At 43.9% G+C, this 21698-nt stretch overlaps 1 protein-coding gene across 3 annotated transcripts in view; it reads right to left on the reverse strand.

The window, feature by feature from the left end:
* The window catches only part of UNC93A (unc-93 homolog A), an 894938-nt gene that overhangs the window by 219556 nt on the left and 653684 nt on the right, over window positions 1-21698 (reverse strand). For all 3 annotated transcript variants that reach the window (XM_077486513.1, XM_077486514.1, XM_077486512.1), the window contains one exon: window positions 6808-6939. In XM_077486513.1, coding sequence (XP_077342639.1) covers window positions 6808-6939 — 132 coding nt within the window. The remainder of the gene's footprint in view (window positions 1-6807; window positions 6940-21698) is intronic.

The following is a 21698-nucleotide window of genomic DNA, read 5'->3' on the forward strand; positions in this document are numbered from 1 at the left end:
TTAGAGTAGGGGAACACATAGCCTTAATAAAGGGTAAGGTCTCTAAACACACTGTCCCGAGACACTACAGGGAACATCATAACAGTGACCCAACAGGTACCCAATTTTTAGCTATTGACAAGTACACACCCCCGTGGAGGGGTGGTGCTATGACTCGGGGTGTTTCCAGATTAGAAACCTACTGGATATATACTATTCGATCTCACTCGCCATTTGGCTTAAATATAGAATGGGATATTAATGCCTTCATTAATAATGGTTAATATGTATATTGGCAACATTTTATTTTAGTGTTTTATTTTAGTGTTTTATTTTAGTTTGTTTGTTTTAATATTTTTGATTTTTATGTAAGTGGTAGGTGTTTCTATCATTGTTATTTACGGTATATTATTAGTATTAGTCTTGGGACAGAATTCTATCTGCCTTAGATGCTATCAGTATTTGTTACAATGTATGTTCGGGCATGCGTTGTATCGGTGCTGATGTGTATTTTGTATATATTTTTTGAATATACTTCTTATTGCCTATACACAACTGCTCCCACTCCATACATATTAGTATGATATTTTTTTCATTGAGGAGTAGGGGTGTACGCAAATTGCACAGCCCTTTTATGATGTATGGTCCGGAATGTGTTTACATGCGTCCTATTGGACACCGGAGATGATGTACTCTCTTTACATCACTTCCTGGTGTCGGACACATTCTGGCCGGAGGTGACGTATTTTTGTTTACGTCACTTCCGATGTTTGATGCTGTTTGATTGGAGGTGACGTATTTCCTCTTACGCCGCCTCTGACGTCGGACGCATCTGCAATGCTGGCGCTTCCGGTACGCGGTGCGTTCCAGCGTCGTGAGACGGAAGCATCAGTGTTCCCTGTATACGTTACGCCCACTATGTGAGTACTTTCCTGTAGTGGGGGTGGCTCCGTCGGCATGAGGGGCCGGGTAAGATAACGATTGGAACCATATCCACGCCCCCTAGTTGTTCAGTCATGAACCGGAAATACTATTAACGGTATAACAAAGGGGAATAAATTCTAGTGTTTGGTTAATTTTACGTTTGGTATATTTCTAATGTTTGGGCTAATTTATGTTTTATTTATTGGTTCACTTTATATATGTTATGGCATGATTTGCCTGCTAATTCATGCTGTAGCATTATAATGAGGCGTGGAACGCACGCCGGGCGCCATCTTAAACCGGAAATGACACGCGGTGACACAGGCAGATGGAATTTTTGCCCAAATTGATTGTTTGATATAAAAGTGAGGATGCTACAGTGTAGTGCTACCCCAGATGACGTCTGTAGAGGACGAAACGCGTCGGGACTACTGCTGTAGCACTGTTTTTATGGAATAAGCGCTTGATTTCTTTGGTTACATGTGAGTTCATTACTTTTTTATTAAATTTTTTCTTTTAAATGGATTTACACTATTGTGGCTCCTTATTTTCCTTTGTATGAGTTCAACATTTTGTGCTGGAGTGTACCGATGAGGATTTAACAACTAGTTGGGACATCTTTATGAGGAGTTTGACTTGTTACTTCCCTGGACATTTTACATCTGTAATCTCGCCTTCTAAGTGTACAAGCTTGCATGATCCTTCGAATATATATTCGTTTGGATCCATATTATCTGGTAAGCCTTTATTTCTAAAGGTGACGGGAATATCACAGGGTGTCTGCATGCTAGCTTCATCTTGAGAAGGTGGATGGTGACCCGTATTTCACGTTTGGATTGGATCAACATCTTACATAGAGACTTTTTTTTATTTATATTTTTTGGAATTGTAACTTTATTTCTATATATAATTTTTTTCATGAATCTTCACACTTAAGGTGTTTTGGGTTAATCACTGTAAAATGAGTCTAGTCTGCCTTGACACAGAGTATTTCACCTATTGTTGTTTGTAACATGCTAATAAATATAGTTGTCTGCTAAGTGTTTACTAGAGGGGAGGGGGGGGGGGGGGGAGTATCCAGCAGCCAGCCTACCTCGTTATCTACCCCTTGTGTTAAAAGTGTATAAAAAGACTGTATTCTGGTTCTAAGAGAGTCCATGTCAGCAGAAACAAGTCTCGTCTTGTTTAGTGCTTGAGAGCCGTTGGAATCTCTGATATCTATATTCAGACTGGGAGGAAGTGGTATATGACGAAAGCACTCAAGCGGAGTGTAGGGACGTTTCGTCACATAAGGTATGTTTCAACTTTCTATGGAGTTTACAGTTCTCTATCAGTTACAGACCTGGTCCTTTCTCAGGGAAAGTGGGGGCTTTTTGTGGAAGAACACTTTTTTCTGGATTGTGGGAATGGCACGTTGGACCATGTCCAGAATAAGCTGCATCTCAAACAAGTCTCGAACTGTAATTGACGGTATGCCTAGACAGGTATACAGCTCAGTTACTTGTGATAGTTAATTTAGTATAAAAAGATCACCATTCTCCCGTACCTGCAAGCAGGAGGAGTATCCCCATCAATATGCAGCTCCAGAGGAGTGAATATGCTCCAATAGAGGTTTAAGCATGATCTCATCATTGGGGTCCTCCTTGATAAGTCTGGCAATGGCACAATTTGAGCACTCCTTAAAACACTCTTTAAAGTGGTTGTAAACCCTTACAAACCACTTTGACCAACAGGTAAGCCTGTATTAAGGCTTACCTGTAGGTCCAAGAAATATCTCCTAAACCTACACGGTTTAGGAGATATTTACTAAAAGACAGTCACCGCTGTCTACGGCGCATGTGCTGTAGACAGAAGCCCGCAGGCGCACTATTGCTGTTAGCAGCATGCCGCTGCTAGCGGCAAAATGCCGTTAGAGCGGCTCCCGTGCACATTCGCAGGAGTGACATCATCGCTGCTCCAGTGCTGTGAGTGGCCGGAGCAGTGATACCCAGAAGATGGACGCTCCATGCTACAGGGAACAGAGGTGACATCGCTGGCTCCTGCGTCAGGTAAGTGACACATAATGTGCTACGATGCGATGCATCGTAGCCCATTATGCTTTACCTTTGCAGGGAGACACTTGCTCTTTAATCCCGTGTGGTACTTTTTTTTTGGTTAAGGTTCCTTGGAATGAATTAGGATTTAGCTACTGCTCTTGGATATTTGGTCTCCGTATATATGGGACATTGTGTTTTCAAGGATAAGCCTTCATGATTTGGTACAATGTTAATTCAGGTGGAAAATAAATTCCAAATTCTTTTGTAGTGTGTATCATTTTAGCCCACCCGAAAGAACGTTGCTAGGTAAAGCCTAAGCTAGCAACAGAAACAATTTTTGTTTGTGCCAAGAGTTGCCATTGACATGATAATGTCAAGGGAGGGTGATTGCAAAATAAAAAGCAAACTTGTTTTACAACGTTGTGTCCATGCAATATTTAGGGTTGCTCGTGTTTTTTCTTTTTGTATTTTTTTTCTATTGTTATGTTAATGGAACCTATTTTATTGGGTTTACAGACTGCATGCTTCTTGCTCTTCCTGATCCCATACCTGAAACCATTCTGTCTGGTTTTTGTTTAGTTTGTACCACCACATTTTATATTGATCTTTACTTTTTTTTTCAGATCTTTATTTAAAGGGCAAAGATACATGAAATACAACATCCTTGAACAACATAAGAAAAGGATACAACCGTGTAAGATGAGTTGAGCTACATAACAAGACATAGGAGTTAACAGAAGTTTTTTCACCTTAGTCATTATGCATTAAGGCCTTATAGGCTGAAACACGTCAACTGACTTAATCTGCATTTGTTCACTGTGGCTATTCTCAATAAAAATAAAGAAATTTTAAGAGCAACAACTGGAGTGCGGATAATTTTTTCCACATTGCTTTACTCCAGCGACTGTGGAACAAAAGTCAAAAGGTTCTATGCATCAAGATAAAAAACCTTCTGTGAGCAACAGCCCCCTCAGCCCCCCTAATACTTACCTAAGCCCATCTTTATCCAGCGATGTTGCAGAACAGTCTTGGGCTGCCAAGGACTCTCTCTCCTCATTGGCTGAGACCACATCACTGTGCCATTGGCTTCCATCACTGTCAAAGTCAGGAGAGAGAGGGGGTGGGGCCGAAATGTGGCTCCGTGTCTGAATAGACACACAGAGCAGTGGCTCAGCTCAGGTGCCCCTATAGCAAGCTGCTTGCTTTGGGGCATTCAGAAGAAGGGAGGGGCCAGGAGTGCTGGCAAGGGAGGCGAGAAGCGGAGGATCTGGGCTGCTCTGTGCAAAACTACTGCACAAAGCAGGTAAGTACAACATGTTTGTTATTTTTTAAAGAAAAAAAATGAGACTTAGTATCACTTTAAGTATGAAATGTCATGTTGCAGTTTCTAAAGCAAGGAAAATACTTTCCTGTATTAATTGATATAGACTCCAGAGCGAGAGAAATAACTTTGGCCCTGTGTAGCATCCTGGGGTTTAGTCAGGGATGATCCTCACATATTTGCTTGCCAGGAGTAGTTACCTTAGTCAATTGTTAGAGATCCGTTAATTTCTCCCTAAGTTTGACCTTGCTGTACTTTTTCTCTTCTACTACTAGGTGGCCGGGCACTTGGTGTTACTAGATATGAGAATCATTTGCCTCACTGGGAGAGCCTATATATTCGGGTGGAGTCAGGTGATCTATGTTCTGTGCCGTGGACATGTGTTGTATGCCGGGGCTCCTAGGCCGGAGATTGGGCCTATCCCCAGGGGCATCTAGCTCCTAGGCTGTGTGAGGCCCTATCCAGAAGTAAAAGAGCAGCGCAGGGTTGGGATTGCGGCTTGCAGTCCAACCAGAAGTGACAGTTCTGCCGGCCGGAGAACCTGTCAGTGGTCAGAGGTAGAAGGGAAGCTGTTGCCATGAAGGGACCAACCACCTTATTACCAGGGACCACAGTGAGTAACTGAAGCAAGTACTGAAGCAGCATTCTCACTGAACAGGCACGATGGAGAATCTGGAAACTTCAGGCGGTGATCAAGTAAGGGACCCAACTAATTGAGGTAATTCTTGCAGAGCAGCCTTGTGAGTCAAGCCAGGGACCAAACCAGTTAGCAGGGGTGAAGCTTGAGAAGTATCTGGAGTGCCAAGCTAGGGACCCAGCAGGGAAGCGTGGGTGACGCTTAAGGGAAACACCACCGTAAAGCTTTGAGGAGCTCCAGGGATTCAGGCAAAGAATCAGAAGGTCCAGTGAGAGACCAGGAGCTCAACGGGCTGAAGAACTACAAGTGGAAGTTGTAGTGAAGCTGAGAGAACTGTTATGATTTGTGTTAGGAACTGTTAAAGACTGTTCTGGACATCTCTTTTGCATTCAAGAAGTGTCTGGGGCCCAATAACTTACACTTTGCACCCACTATGCCTCACAGCCCACTACTTACAGAAGGATGTCAACTATCTTTGGCTTTAGAGGTCCTCATTAGACTGGAAGAGGCTAAAGACTTTGCTACACCTATATAAAGCAGTAAGACCTCTGGAATATGCACTTCAGTTTTTGACACCAGTTCACAAAAAGGATATTGTGGAACTGTAGAGCATGCACAGAAGGGCAACCAAATCGATAAGAGGCATAGAGAACCTAAGCTATGATGAAAGAGTAGCTGCACTGAATTTATTAACCCTTGGGAGAAGACAATTAACCCTTTTGTGCCTGCTCTATAACCAAAAGAGGGCTATTGTGTGGGCCTTAATTGCTGGGAGGGCGTCCATGTAAGTCCTCTTGTGCACGAGCTGCCTGCACGGCAAACGGGGAACGCAGGGCGCGCTCTGTGATCAGCGGGTCTACAAGACATGGCTGATCATAGATGGAAGTAAGGGGCAGATCCTGACCCCTTACCATGTGATCAAGTGATGTAAACAGAGCCTGTAATCGGCTGATTCAGTTTTCAGCACTGATTGGGTGCTCTTGCAGCGATTCTATATTCCCTCCATTGGCGCCACTGCATTGATTGGAGGGGCCACATTTCCATCTTCATCTTGCCCCTTTTTGTAGCTAGACCCACTGGGTGTGCAGATGTCCATCGGATGCTAATTATGTGTCTACTGTTGGCCGATCCGCTTGTGTAAGTACATCTGGTACATTGTTCTGTCTTCACAAATTGTGGTTTAGCATGCCAATCTAGGGTTTTATATGCAATTCTAATGGGCAAATAATTTCTTATATTATATTACTTTTGTACTAATATCTTACCCGTCTACATTATAGAAAGACTACATGTCTGACACTAAGCCCCTGAAAAAGGACATTTCTGTCCAAAACATGACGGCATTGATCTGTGCTAGCCCAGTATGCTTGTCCAGGGCAGCTACGTTTCATGTCTACTATGTTTTTAACTTTCCTTGACTAATTTTTTGATACTTGTATGTTATTGTATTAACTATTACCATTGTGTATAATAAATATCTAAATTTCTTCTCTACATTTGGTCTGTCATTCAAAAACCTGATGGGACTGTGCCTTGTGCACTAGGTGCTTTTTTTTTCCCCCCGGAAATCCAGAATATAACTCCAAAGATTGTTGATCCAGGGATTAACTAATTGTCTTGGGGGATTAGGAATATTTTTTTTCCACCACTGCAGCAAGTTGGACCATGGTCTTTTTCCTTCCTCTGGATCAACTGTGGGTATACTATAATGACAAACTATATCGTAGTGCCAAACGTTCAGAAATGGGATCAGCATTCCTGTGGTAAATATTTCTCCAGGATCCTGCTGCCTGGGAGATGGGACATATTTCATTACAGGTAAGTTAGGTCTTTAAAGTTGTGGGGCTAAAAATATTTTTTAAGTAAATGACAAAAAATAAATATTAACTTAAAAAAACATAAATACTTACAGTTGGTTTGTGTCTGCCATATGGCATCGGCCATGCCCCAAATTGCAGGAAATATGAAAAACACGACAATCTCAGTTGGGTAAGGCATCCAAAAAATCAAAGCTATGATTGTTGCAAAATTGGTCAATGCAGCTAAAAGGAAAACAAAAATAAGTATAATAAGTGTCCAAGAAAATTGCTTAAGTTGTTATTTATATTACAATATGCACAGTATATACTATTTATATACTGTTATTGATATTCATTACATTACAAGATATGCAAGAAAAGGGAAAAGTGATTTCCACAATTGGAATTAATGTGACAGACTAAATAGACCACTAGGTCTTTTTCTGCCATCACCCTTCTATGTTTCTATGTGCATGCAATATGATTAAGATTACAGTGAAGTCCACATCCAAATTTGCGGGTAGCTTGTGGGAAAGTTTGCCCACTGAGCACCTCACAATGCACTGTGCGCTTCACAGTGCTTTCTAGGGTGGAGAGCTGCTCACCTGCCCCAGAGGGATCCTTGTGAACTGCCCTGCTGATCGAGCAGGAGGATCGGTCTGCATTACAGAACATTTGAGGTTTCTGCATTAGTCGTTGGCTATCCAAAGGAGCGGTGCGGTGTAGCGACGCAAACTTGGATCAGGACAGAGGTATCAAGGAAGGAATCTTAAAAAGCATCTGGGCCTAGTGTGGTGAGCGGGCACTTGCCCAGATCAATATAGTGACTGTGACTGTGTGAATTAGTTCCAGCTTGCTGGTGGGATCTGTAATCCCACAGGAGTGATCTCACTTATCCATTAGACCGTGTATAGTGGAACTTCAGGGTTGGCCTTTGCTGTACTGCAAAGTCAATGCTGAGTTACACCCCTCATTAAGGAAAAGGCATTGTAAGTGCTTTACATGTGCGAGTACACAGTTATCGGCATGTCATTTCTTTTACAATTTGCTACCTACTTGATTCCTGGATTTACAAATACTGCAGTCTAATGAGCTTGCTGAAGAAAGAAGACAAGAGATGTTGTCATTTTCTATAAAGCAGCACAACTTCCGGTTTACAGAGTGGACAGTGTATTGCAACCTAGGGGGAGCCCTTGAGTATATGATACAAATTTATATTGTATTGTGCTGTTGTATGTTCATAGCATTGTGCTGCAGAATTGGTATGCGTGTGTGCTCGGAGGGTTCAGCGGGAAGTTGCTCAATATATCTGCTGATTGGTATTGGGTGCCTGTCCCACTGTGCACCTGTTTGCATACGCTATCTATGGTGATCCTTGAATACATTTATATTGCCATTTATTGTCTCTGAGCTATCACACTGTTAATTGTGTTAAACTTTCACCTCGGTAAACTTTCAGATGGTTAATTGATATCCTGTGTGAGTCTCATCTATTATAACAGCTGGTGAAGTGACGGGTTCCAAGGATACGGTAAATATACAGTACAGTGTGTTATTAATGTGTTTCTCTTTACCACTGGGTCTTACACTAGCATTGCCATACAGGTGTGCCAAAGGGGTCCAGACTGTTCTTGCGGTTGATAGGCAGGGTTACAGGATTAAATACATTCATCAGCAGCTCCTTCGGGGGTAAGTGCTACACACAAATTCATTTCTGAACTTATTTGTTTTGGTTTGTATGGATGGATTCCATGGGTTGTTACTGACTTCTGGTGAAAATGTCAAAAGCACCTTTAGAAATATATTTACCTAAAAAAATGGTGACGTGTTCAATACTTATTTTACCCGCTGTATGTATACACACTCACTTATGCACACACAGTCATATATTTATACATACATTTAACGTCTTCAAACACCACACATTTACTGTGCCTGGCTAACTTTCTGTTTTGGGCTGGATTACAGTACAACATGGTAGAAGTTTTAAGGCGGAACAAGTTGGGACTCAGGAGGTGGAACAAAGACAGCTTTCTGTCATCTGATCTCTGAATGCTGGCCTGCGTTAAGCTGTGGAGACTGCTGAGGGGAGACTTAATCAATGCTGCGGGGTGTAGCATAAATCTTGACAGCTGCTAAATTTTAGGAGCAGTTTCTCCTGCATATGATGCCACATAGCAACCCCCCTCCCACCTGAAATCCTGATTGTGAGACCTATGAAGGACTGTGGTTAAGGAAATGCTTACTTTTTTTCCATAACGTTTTTATTGAGTTTTACAATGCAGGTGAATATACATACAATCATACAAAATACAGTTTATGTTGCCACCAACTAAGGGTTTAGTCACAATTGTTCATAAATCAAGGAAATTCCTGGGCTGGTTTTATTTTTTTTATTTTGGATAGAGTAAGGGTTATAACCCCTGACAGTTTTATTTTTGCCATCTGTGTCCCATTGGGTAGATTGCCCTTCACTTTCTGCCCCATAGCCAAAAGAAGAAGTGAGAAAAAAGCTCTCCAAAGTGAAAGAGTCCCTGGGTCACCAGAAATAGAGTGAAAATATTTCTTCTCTATAACTGTTCTGGTGACTATCCTAAATTTGGATTTGCTTTAGCTTTTGGTGATGTCAGTAAACATGACAAACAGAAAGGGTGAATCTCCCTACAGGGGAAACAAACCACAGGAAAAAAAATCTGACAGAAGTTCATCTGCCCTCAATCCAAATCTTTAGAATGTTTTGCATTTAGTCATACTTGTTTTGTAAAAAGGTGATCATTTAGATTTTACAGAAATAAAACAAACAAAAAAGAGAACAACTCTGACACACAATTTTACATAGGAGGAATGTAGATAATTTTCATTACTCTTGCATAACTACATCCACACGTACACATTCATACCAGCACCACATACATTACCCATACATCAGCGCCATGATACCAACCATACTCCAACTTGGATGATACACCACATTAGACCAGTGCATAGCAAAAGAAACAATGACCCTTTGTGTATGCCACACCAATGTACACCAGTGAAGAGAACCTGATTAAGTAAGCTGTGATGATAAGACATCTCCCCAAAAAGCCTCAGATAAATCTAATCATGGTTGCCATATCTTGGTAAATTTCTTAGGGCACTCCGTACTTTTATATATCAGTTTGAATTTGGGTAGATCGCCATGAACGGTTCAAAATAAATCGTGAGCTGTGAGAGGGCCAGCTGCCTTCCAGTGTAATAAAACACTTTTATGAGCATAAAATAACAGTATACATAACCTCTGTTAGCATGTGTCCGAGAGACAAAATCATTGAGAACACCTAAAAGGTATTGGAAGATTGAGCTTGTGCTAAAAAGAAACAAAATAGATCCTTAATGAAAGAGGATAGGCCAGGGCAGGTCCAGAACATATGAAAAAAATCTGCAGCAAAACAAGATCACATCTACAGCAAGCAATCAAATATGAACCAGCTTGGCTGAAGTTTAGTGTAAGTGGTGGAAAAAAAACTTAAATTGAATCAACTGATTAGCCGTGCTTATTAGACCCTGAAAGCAAACCTCTGTGGCTTCTTCTCAGTCCTCCTCAGAGATCTCAGGCAGCAGCAATAGCCACTTCTGAATTCTGAAAAGGGTCAGCGCCCATCAACTTTGAGATTTCAGGGTACTCCAAGAGGTCTTCAAGGGAAGATTCCGTGAGCTCGATGTTCAAGGACCCAAACTGCATCCGAATGGCATGCTTCAGTAGGAGCTATTTGATAAATCTTTTATTATCAATGCCATATCTGTGTCTTAGTGTATCAAAGAACACAAAAACATTATCATCAACTATGAGAGAGGTGAGTAATACCAAGACGACCCCACTTGGTCGAGTACAGGTGACCAAAGAACTCAGGAAGATTTTGATTCCTCCATAGGAGGGCATGTGGCGACATCCCCAGAGAGGACTGTGTAAGTATTTTCCCCCCCTCCCTCCATGCCATGAAATCTACTTCTATAGGAGAGGATCCTGAACCTCTAGCTCCCTTTGACCTATACGGTTCACCCTTCACAGAGGTGGAGAGACCAACAAAGGCCAACAGAAGTGGAGTGGAGGGAGTAAGGGGTTCAGCGTGTAACCATTCATAAACATAAGTGAGTTGGGAAGCTATAAAGTAATTTTGTAAATTTGGGCAAGCCAGGCCTCCAATGGTCTTAGCCACTTGCAGAGAGGACTTGGCTATACGGGGTTGATTACCATGCCAAAGGAACGATGACAAGATAGATTGAACCTGTGGGAAGAGTTTCTTGGGGAGAAAAATTGGGGTAGCTCTAAAGCAGTATAAGAATTTTGGTAAAAAGATCTTGAAAATATTTATGTGGCCAATCAAGTTAAGGGGCAATGATGTCCAGGTATTAAGCTTATCCGCCATTTGCTTGACTAATGGGGTAACATTTAGTTCTTCATGCCTGAAAAGCTCACCATGAATTTTAATGTTCAGGTATTTAAAGGATTGAGTTATTTGCAGGTTTGACCTCTGTATATAAGCAATAGGTATGGGAGGGCCTATAACAAAGGCCTGAGATTTTTCCCATCCCACCTGTAAACCAGAGACCTCCCCAAATTCCTCTACCACCTGCAAAAGTTTAGTAAAGGAGTTCTCCTTACCATCTAAATAGACCAGGGCATCATCTGCAAAAGCGAGATCTCTGCTCCAAGTGACTATAGTGGATGCCCCCCCCCCAGAGCCAAAGGCTCAATAGGAAGCCAATAGTGTGTACCAACAAAGAGTCAGTCTGCCGTTTTCCTTGAAGAGAGGGTTTCTGTTTGCAGAACAGCAGACTCTGTGTCAGAGAGGTTACCTGACTGGATGGATGGTCGGCCGCTCTGGCTCGCACCAGTGTGCGCGGCTGTGCGTGTTCCTGTGGGCACTCGTACACGTGTGCCAGCTGACTCCGATGCGCATGTTGGTGCACAGGCGAGCGTGTTCCTATGGGCATCAACTTGCATGCTTCTGGGGGCACCGGTGCATGTGCGGGTGCTCGGGCATGCGCGCGTACAAGTGTGCGCGTTGGCGCAGACACGTGCGCACTGTTTGGCACCGACTGGCCTATTTAGTCTGGTTGAACTCATTGATCGGTGCTGCCTGGTCAACAGCTCCCCGTGACCTTGTTCCCTGAACCTGAATTCCGGCTTGACTACCTTCCTGGATATCTGTCCGCATCTGACCTCTGCCTCGTTTTTGACCTTGCTTCTGCCTGCTCCCTTGTACAATGCTGCCTGCATGTTGCTGAACCCGACCTGAACCTGGACTTACCCTACCTGCTCCTGCTCAGTATCCACTGCCTGCATTTCTGCTCACCACCTTGCTGTCTGAAGACCCTTCTCTTCCAGCATCAGGACTTACCTACCAGGCTCTCATGCTCCTCCGCACTCCTGAGCAACCTGTCTTCTCTACCAGGGGCCGCGATTCGGATATGTAAGGGAGACCGCCCTCTGCCCAAGTGGACTCACCAGTCAGGTACGTAGGGCTCTGATAGTATCAGGCAGCCATGACCGAGTCCGGGCAGGGGGCCTCCCCTATGGATGAACTTTGTAGGCATCTAGCAGGCCTCACCCAAGTGGTCAAGATGGCTATTGGAGATTGGAGGGACAAGTCCAGGCTCTGTTCTCATCTGCTACTCCCCAAGGAGCAGCTTCTGCCGGACTCATCCAAGCACCCTCAGTAGTGATGCTCCCTCCCGAATCCAGAGCTGAAAGTTTTTCTGGGGAAAGGAGCAAGTACCAAGCTTTCCTGTGAGCTCTATTTCACTCTTCAACCCCGTACTTTTACCCTGGAGGCTACAAAAGTGGGATTCGTCATCTCCCTCCTGTCTCCTCAAATCAGGGCCCACTGTCTGCTGGAGCAAAAATCCATGTGTCTGGATTCTCTTGACAGTTTCTTCACAGCTATGTCACAGCTCTATGAGGATCCCTAGTTAACCGCAATGGCCGAGGCTGCGCTGCATTACTTGCAGCAGGGTCGCAGAGCAGCAGAGGATTATGCAGTTGAATTCAGACGCTGGAGCTCTGACACAGAGTGGAACGACATGGCCCCGCATCATCAATTTTGCATGGGCCTGTCTGAGCCTCTGAAGGATGAGCTGGCAAGTGTCGGTGTACCTCAGACCCTGGATGCACTCATTAACCTGTCAATTCAAATTGCTCGCCGCCTGAGAGAGAGACGTTCTGAAAGATCTTCTGGTCACCCTCGTCCCATCTGGATGCTGCCAAGGGTGCCCAGTCCACCCAGTCCTGTGCCTCCCATCTCTTCTAAAACTGCTTCTGAGGCCCCAGAGCCCATGCAACTTGGCCTGCTCCGTCCGTCTCTTACCCCAGAAGAAAAGATGCGCAGATGGGCCCACAACCTGTGCCTGTACTGTGGAGAACCCGGACACAAACAAGATCTTGTCCCAACAAGACACGTATGTGCCTGCCTCTCTCTTCCTTGAATGTGCCTGTTTTGTCTAAAACTGGTTCTCACCTGGCTCTTGCTGTTTTACAGCTTTCTGGAAGGGCTATCCCACTGTCAGTCATCGTTGACTCCGGGGCTTGTAGCTGCCGCATAGATCTAGCCTTCGCTACCAACCCTGGCATTCCCCTTCAATCTAAGGCCCGGGCTCTTGCAGTACATCTGGTGGATGGCTCTGCTCTCAGCTCAGGTACAGTCATCCAGGAAACCGTTCCTCTATTGGCCACCATCGGTTCTCAACATCAAGAACTTTTATGCCTGGACGTTATTCCCTCTCCGCTTTTCCTCATTATATTGGGAATGCCCTGGTTGCAGGCTCACAACCCCAGCATCGACTGGGCCATGGTGAAGTCCAGTTCCCTTCCGATTACTGCCGTCAGCACTGCCTATGTGAAACATCCTGCAAGTCATCCCAGCTACCCTGTATGAACTCGGATACTGAGCTATGCCACTCTATTCCCGAACCTTATCACAACTTCTTGGATGTCTTTAGCAAAAAAGGAGCAGAGACTCTCCCTCCACATAGACCATATGACTGCCCAATAGAACTTTTACCTGGAACAGAAGTCCCCTATGGAAGGATCTTTCCATTAACTGAGCAGGAGTTGGGCACCCTGAAAGATTATATAGACGAGAACCTGAAGAAAGGGTTTATCCGCCCTTACACCTCCCCGGCCGGTGCAGGCATTTTTTTTTGTCGAAAAAAAAAAAGGATCGTTCCTTAAGTCCTTGCATCGACTACCAGGAATTGAACAAAAACACTATTAAGAACAGATATACGCTACCACTGGTGCCGGAACTTTTTCAGAGGTTGGGAACGGCCACTATCTTTACTAAGCTGGATCTTCACGGAGCGTATAATCTGATCCGCATCCGAAAAGGAGATGAGTGGAAACCGGCCTTCCGTATTCGACTCAGACATTACGAGTATCTTGTTATGCCTTTGGATTGTGTAATGCTCCAGCGACTTTCCAGAACTTAGTCAATGATATTTTTCACAACTACCTGGACCTGTATGTCATTGTCTACCTGGATGACAATTTGGTGTTCTCATCCTTACCCGATCACCGCAGGCATGTCTGGAACGTACTGGCTCGTTTGAGGCAACACGGGCTTTACGCCAAACCAGAGAAATGCTAATTTTTAGATCCAATGTGTGTGATTCCTGGGCCTAGTCATTTCTGCTGAAGGCATTAAGATTGACCCCAAGAAAGTTTCTGCTATCCTGGACTGGCCCGCACCCGCTGACAAAAAAGGGGTACAGCGCGTCATTGGCTTTGCCAACTTCTACAGGAAGTTCATAAAATGGGGTTCTCCTCCATAATCGCTCCTATAACCGAGCTAAGTAAATAAGGAATCCGATTCTGCTGGACCCCCGAAGTGCAGGTGGCCTTTGAAAAGCTCAAGGGACTTTTTATATCAACGACCATTCTCAAGCATCCAGATCCGGCGTTGCCCTTCGCCCTGGAGGTTGACGCATCTGAAATCGCAGTGGGCGTGGTACTCTCCCAGCGTCAGGGTGCTAAAGCTCTCCTTTACAAAGTGGGATTCTTCTCTCATAAACTGTCATCTTCAGAGAGAAATTATGATGTTGGAGACTGAGAGCTTCTGGCCATCAAAGTGGCGCTGGAGGAATGGCGTTATCTACTAGAGGGTGCTGCACATCCTGTTATGGTGTACACGGATCATAAAAACTTGGAGTATCTGAGGACAGCCAAGTGACTAAAACCCCTCACGCTTCCAGTTCCACATAACTTACAGGCCCAGCTCCAAGAATGTCAAACCTGACGCACTCTCGAATGTTCCTTGACACTGGGGAAAGTCAATCCCCAGACACCATCCTTCCTCCTGGAAATTTTCAACTCCTGGTCGGCCGCTCTGGCTTGCGCCGGTGTGTGCCGGCACGCGTTGGCATGTGCGTTCCTGTGCGCATGGCTGTGCGCACTCCTGTGGGCACTCGTGCACATGTGCCAGCTGACCCCGATGCCCATGGTGGTGCACGGACACACGCGCATTCCTATGGGAATCGACTTGCGTGCTTCTGGGGGCACCGGTGCATGCGTGCGCGTTCGGCACATGCGGGTTTGCATGTGCCTGTCCGCGTTGGTGCAGACACGTGCGCACTGTTTGGTGCTGACTGGCCTATTTAGTCTAGCTGAACCCATTGATCGGTGCTGCCTGATCAACAGCTCCCTGTGACCTTGTTCCCTGAATTCCAGCTTGACTGCCTATTGACTCAGCTTGCCCTTCGGACCTTCCTGGATATCTGCCTGCATCTGACCTCTGGCTCGTTTTTGACCTTGCTTCTGCTTGCTCCCTTGTACTTCGCTCAGATGGCTCAGTCGGGGGTCTGCACTGCAGCGTTTCTACTCTCTCAAAAAGGAAATTGGAGAATTCTTGGAAACAAAGGGACAACCAATGCGAGAACTATCTGATCCGATGTGACTGGCTGATTTGGGGTTTCTAGTTGACATAACCAAGCATCTGATTGTCCTGAACACAAGTCTTCAGGGGAAAGATGCAGCGGTGAACCAGCTTTATTCACACCTCAAAGCCTTTGGAACAAAGCTGCAACTTTTCATAAGGCAGTTGTCACAAGCACAACCTAATCTTATACATTTTTCAGCGTTGCAGGAAATAATGACCAGTTTTCCACAGGACAATATCAGTGCACAAATGAGCAGATATGCAGCAGACATCACATCTCTCTCTGGGGAGTTTAAACGGCGCTTTCAAGATTTTGCAGCTATTGAAAAGGAGATCAGCCTTTTCTCCTCTCCATTCTCTGTTGACCCCGATGATGCTCCAGATCAGCTGCAGCTTGAGCTCATTGAGCTGCATTGTGACAGCGAGTTACGCAGTCGTCACCAACAACTCTTTCTTGTGAACTTTTACCGCCAACTGGATAAAAGCCGGTTTCCAGAGATTCGAACTTTGCTGAATTTGGCTCAACATATATGTTTGGCTCAACATATATATGTGAGAAGACGTTCTCTGTTATGAACTTTAACAAGAACCGCGTGAGCACAAGACTAAGTGACTCTCACCTGCGGGACATTTTGCGCATCAAAACCACTGCCTTTGACCCAGACCTGGCCTATGTGTGCTGCAGTCCAGATCTCAGTTTCACCCTTCACATTAATGCAGACAAGTTTTCTTTTTCAATTCAGATTAATGTAAAATCTCAGTATCAGTTGGTCTAAATAAGTTATGACTATATTTCACAAGATGGACACTTGGTTTTATGTTCCTGTTCATATTTTTTTTTAGCTTAAAAATTGACAGACAGCCTTTATTAATGTACTTTAGAATGTTCCTGACATATATTTCAGCTTCCTGGATTTTTTTTTTTTTTTCATCCGGCCTTCATATATGAAAGGCAGAGTGATTTAACACCTGTGTAGATTTGTCATCCATGTGACTAAATGAAAAGTATGCCGTTTGCAATAAACTTTAGTTAAAAATTTAATTTGCATTTCATTTTAACGGTTCAAAAAAAGTCAGGCAAAATGGTCGGCCCTCATGCATGTTCACTTCATGAAATCCGGCCCTCTTTGAAAAAAGTTTGGACACCCCTGCATTAGACAAAGTGTGGGCCAAATCCTATCTGTGACCGCAATAGTCCTTTATAACAAACATTTTTGGGTGTGGATACCAAGGGAGCAGCCTCAGCAACTGCCCCGATATTCCTAAAATTCCCATACATATATCGGAGCAACATATGGAAAGCGACAGGATTCATCTGGCCCTGACAGCGCCAAGATCTGATGGTCTGCCACGTGATATTACAACCAAGCTGCACTATTAAATACTAATATCACTGAAAAATATATAAAATATTCCTCACTGATCCCAGCGCTCAAAAAAAGGAAGTTAATCAAAAACGAATTGTAAGCTGCCATCATAAAATAAAATCATAAATCACATGGACATATGGTATACGTCATCCGTTAACCTCTCATAAAATATACTATATTGACAGCGCTAAATATCCAATAAATTTCAAAATAAATATATATAAAAAGATGACAGTTCGTGATTATCAAGGAATCCACCAGAAAAGTTTTTTTAAAAGTCCAAAAACATGAGTATGAGCTTTCCACTAAAGTGTTCACAAGATGATGCAAAAGAGAAGAAAGTCCATCTCCAAGCCAGAAACACCAGTGCACAGAAACTTCACAATCGGTGACACCCCTTATGGTAACAAACTCACCAGAACTCAAAGGGTTAACAGGCACATCATCAATTATTATGATTGGTTCACCGGATTCTTTATGGAGATGCTTCTCATTATACCCAATGCCAAGTGGTTGTCAACATCAATAGTAAAGGTTCCTTGATCTCCTTACAGCAATACCTTTTTAGATTTACAGTACTCCACTCAAAACTAATTCACATGTAGGAAAAGATAAAAAACATATTCCATAGTGCAAACCTTTTTTTTATTTAATAAATTTCTCATGCGCAGATAAAAACATACGTACACAATTTTAAAATTGTAAAATCGTTATCATTAATGTCACTCGCAGTGCGATCAGGTTTGTCTCACCGCAGTCCAGAGCACATAAGATAGTACACGGTCTCAGCGTCCACGGCGGGTCCCGGGTAACCATTCAAACCATCTCCTCTGCGATGACGTATAGCTGCTTGGTCACGCCCATACGCGTTTCGTCACTACGTCTTCGTCTGTGGGCGCGGCCAAGCAGCGCAGCTCATACGTTTATATACACAGTAGGAGGCGAGCCAACACGAAGTCACTCCTCCGTCCGGCCTTCTCAACTCCCGCGTTAATACCAAATGCGGAAATGTCAAGACACGCCGTGCAAGCCGTCACCATGCCAACGCGCCTAACACAACAGTGACTCAGAAGAGCATTTCCTTCTGACAGACTCGTCATCAGTACGCTGCTGAGTCACCGGGCTCCATTTTTAAACCGGCTCGGCCATCTCCTTACTATCAGAAGTGCCAATCCCCATTCAGCGCAAATCTCTGGTGATGTTGTATATGCAGATAACCTACAGAAAAATTTGTAACACACTAACAGGTCAATACTGCTTTCAATACGTTCTGGACAACTCCATACATTACATCACCATTCTCTGTGATTTATAGATCTTTTTCAAAGGAAAGTTATATAATGAAATTTTCAAAATAACATTAAGATCTCATACATTTTGAATATGCATAATTTACGATAGAGTGAATTCATACAGTAGTTAAAATGAATTAAAGCGGAGGGCCAGTTATAAAAAAAAAAAAAAAAAAAAAAAAAAGTCAGCAGCTGCAAACACTGCAGCTGCTGACTTAATAAACACACTCACCTGTCCAGGGCGCCCGCGATGTCGGCCGCCCAAGGCTGACCCGTCCCTCGGCTCTCGGGTCCCGGCGCTGCCATCCCTTGTAAGGGAAACAGGCAGCGGAGCCTTACGGCTTCACTGCCCATTTCCTACTGCGCATGCGCGAGTCCCGCAGCTACTGCGCATGCGCGAGTCCCGCAGCGCTTTCTGAATGGGACGCGCTGTGTTCTGGAACACACAGTTCCCAGAACACAGCGCGACTCATTACCCAGAAGACGCCGCGACGAAGAGAGAAGACAGAAGATCTCCGCGGAGGAGGAAGAGGAAGATTAGGATAAAGTGCCTAGCAACAGGCATTTCTGGTAAGTAAAAAAAAAAAATTTTTTTCATTTTTTTTTTTTTAGATTTTTTGTAATTAACATTTTTTTGTTTTTCAGGGTGGCCCTCCCCTTTAAAAACAACATTCAGAAACGAATACAAATCCAATTAGATTTAATTGGATTTGTATTAGTTTCTGAATGTCGTTTTTAATTCATTTTAACTACTGTATGAATTCACTCTATCGTAAATTATGCATATTCAAAATGTATGAGATCTTAATGTTATTTTGAAAATTTCATTATATAACTTCCCTTTGAAAAAGATCTATAAATCACAGAGAATGGTGATGTAATGTATGGAGTTGTCCAGAACGTATTGAAAGCAGTATTGACCTGTTAGTGTGTTACTAATTTTTCTGTAGGTTATCTGCATATACAACACCAGAGATTTGCGCTGAATGGGGATTGGCACTTCTGATAGTAAGGAGATGGCCGGGCCGGTTTAAAAATGGAGCCCGGTGACTCAGCAGCGTACTGATGACGAGTCTGTCAGAAGGAAATGCTCTTCTGAGTCACTGTTGTGTTAGGTGCGTTGGCATGGTGACGGCTTGCACGGCGTGTCCTGACATTTCCGCATTTGGTATTAACGCGGGAGTTGAGGAGGCCGGACGGAGGAGTGACTTCGTGTTGGCTCGCCTCCTGCTGTGTATATAAACGTATGAGCTGCGCTGCTTGGCCGTGCCCACAGACGAAGACGTAGTGACAAAACGCGTATGGGCGTGACCAAGCAGCTATACTGTATGTCATCGCAGAGGAGATGGTTTGAATGGTTACCCGGGACCCGCCGTGGACGCTGAGACCGTGTACTATCTTATGTGCTCAGGACTGCGGTGAGACAAACCTGATCGCACTGCGAGTGACATTAATGATAACGATTTTACAATTTTAAAATTGTGTACGTATGTTTTTATCTGCGCATGAGAAATTTATTAAATAAAAAAATGGTTTGCACTATGGAATATGTTTTTTATCTTTTCCTACATGTGATTTCGTTTTGAGTGGAGTACTGTAAATCTAAAAAGGTATTGCTGTAAGGAGATCAAGGAACCTTTACAATTGATGTTGACAACCACTTTGCATTGGGTATAATGAGAAGCATCTCCATAAAGAATCTGGTGAACCAATCATAATAATTGGTGATGATGTGCCTGTTAACCCTTTAAGTTCTGGTGAGTTTGTTACCATAATGGGTGTCACCGATTGTGAAGTTTCTGTGCACAGGTGTTTCTGGCTTGGAGATGGACTTTCTTATCTTTTGCAAGCTGCACTATTATTGCATAAAAGAGAACCTGATGGCGACTGCCTGTAACAGGCCAGACCTATCCCTCTATGGAGCACCAATTCAACTTTTCACAGATTTGGCCCCTCTGGACGATCCAAAAATGGAGGAACATGAAGCCTCTATTGCAACAGCTTCAAAACTTCCAGATTAAGTATAGATGGGCATTTCCATCCAAGCTGTCATTTACCTATAAGGGCAGATCCCACTCCTTTTCAACGTTCAACGACGGAGAGGAACTACTACTGGAACTGGGGATTATCTCTCGCGACTTCCAAACCACCTCTCCATCACGTCGTCCTAATCGCCCCATTTCCCTGCTGTGGCAGGAACACACCAGACTGTCTGCAAGAAAATCCTTCCTGCTCACATGAAACTGATATGACTGACTGTACCTCCCCCTATTCGGGGGCTGATGTAGTCCACTTAGGGTGTCCTACAGATGCCTGAAGCTGAAAGTGTGTCTGTCGCTGTTGTCCCTGTCACCAAAAGTTGGTTAAGAACTCAGTTATGCCTAGAAATTTTGAGTTATTTTTTTTTTTTCTTACAGCAATTGCTTAGCTGCAGTGCAGTACTATGTCCTGGGGGTGCCCCAGTTGGTAACTGCCAGCCCTCCCCTGTGCGTCCCCATCTCCGGGCTAGAAAAGGCTGCTCCATGGACATCCTACCCTGGTTTTTGGGCCACACAGGAGGGAGATTAGTTTAGATAAAAGAAAGCTCCAGAAATTTACCAAGTTAAATCAGTTAAGGCCCAGTTTCCATGGGCTGTATTTTAAACTATAGATGTGATTTGGGTCGGGTTGTACACATGTGGCCCGCCAGTGAGACTACCTCCCTCATCCGATGAAGGTATCCTCCCCCATTATGTTCTGGTTGTTAGATCCGGCTGGGATTTTATCACAAAATTGCACTGTTATGACACAAGTTTATAGACCATTTTACTCAGGCCTTGGGCCGAATATTTTTTTATTCTCTATTTACTTATATCTTTCTTTCCTTCCCCCCTCCCCATACTGGTTCCTGACTCCACGCTCCTACTCCAAGATCGGACCCTGGTCGAAACTGAGGAAGGCGCCTCCAGACTCTGTACAGTACAGGATTCAAGGTAAGAGTGTTCTGCCCTGCCACAATGGCTAAAGTCTATTCTATGCAGTACTCCATAATAACTCATAACGTCCACGGCTTCAATTCGCCAGTAAAAAGAAATAAGGCCTTTCACTATTATCACTCTCAGCGAACCAATGTTATCTTACTGCAGGAAACGAACATTTCCAAAACCTCGAGCCCGAGATACCTGAATGCAAAATATCTGCAGTACTATCTTTCCTCGGGCCCTGAAAAAAAGGGGGGGGGTTGCAAAATGCTTTCCAAAACAGACCCCATTCAAGCCTATAACCATAGCTAAAGACAAATTGGGTCACTATGTTAAGGCGGTAGGTCGCCTCCATGACCAATTGGTTTCATTTATATCCTACTACGCCCCAAATTCTGGGCAGGTAGAGTTCTTTAGTAAGATTTTTTAAAGCCCTAAGGCAAACGCTGTGCTATAACCAAAAAA

The sequence above is a fragment of the Lithobates pipiens genome, unplaced genomic scaffold, assembly GCF_037356315.1.
Source record: "Lithobates pipiens isolate NorthernLeopardFrog02 unplaced genomic scaffold, aLitPip1_a1.2 Scaffold_18, whole genome shotgun sequence".
NCBI lineage: Eukaryota > Metazoa > Chordata > Amphibia > Anura > Ranidae > Lithobates > Lithobates pipiens.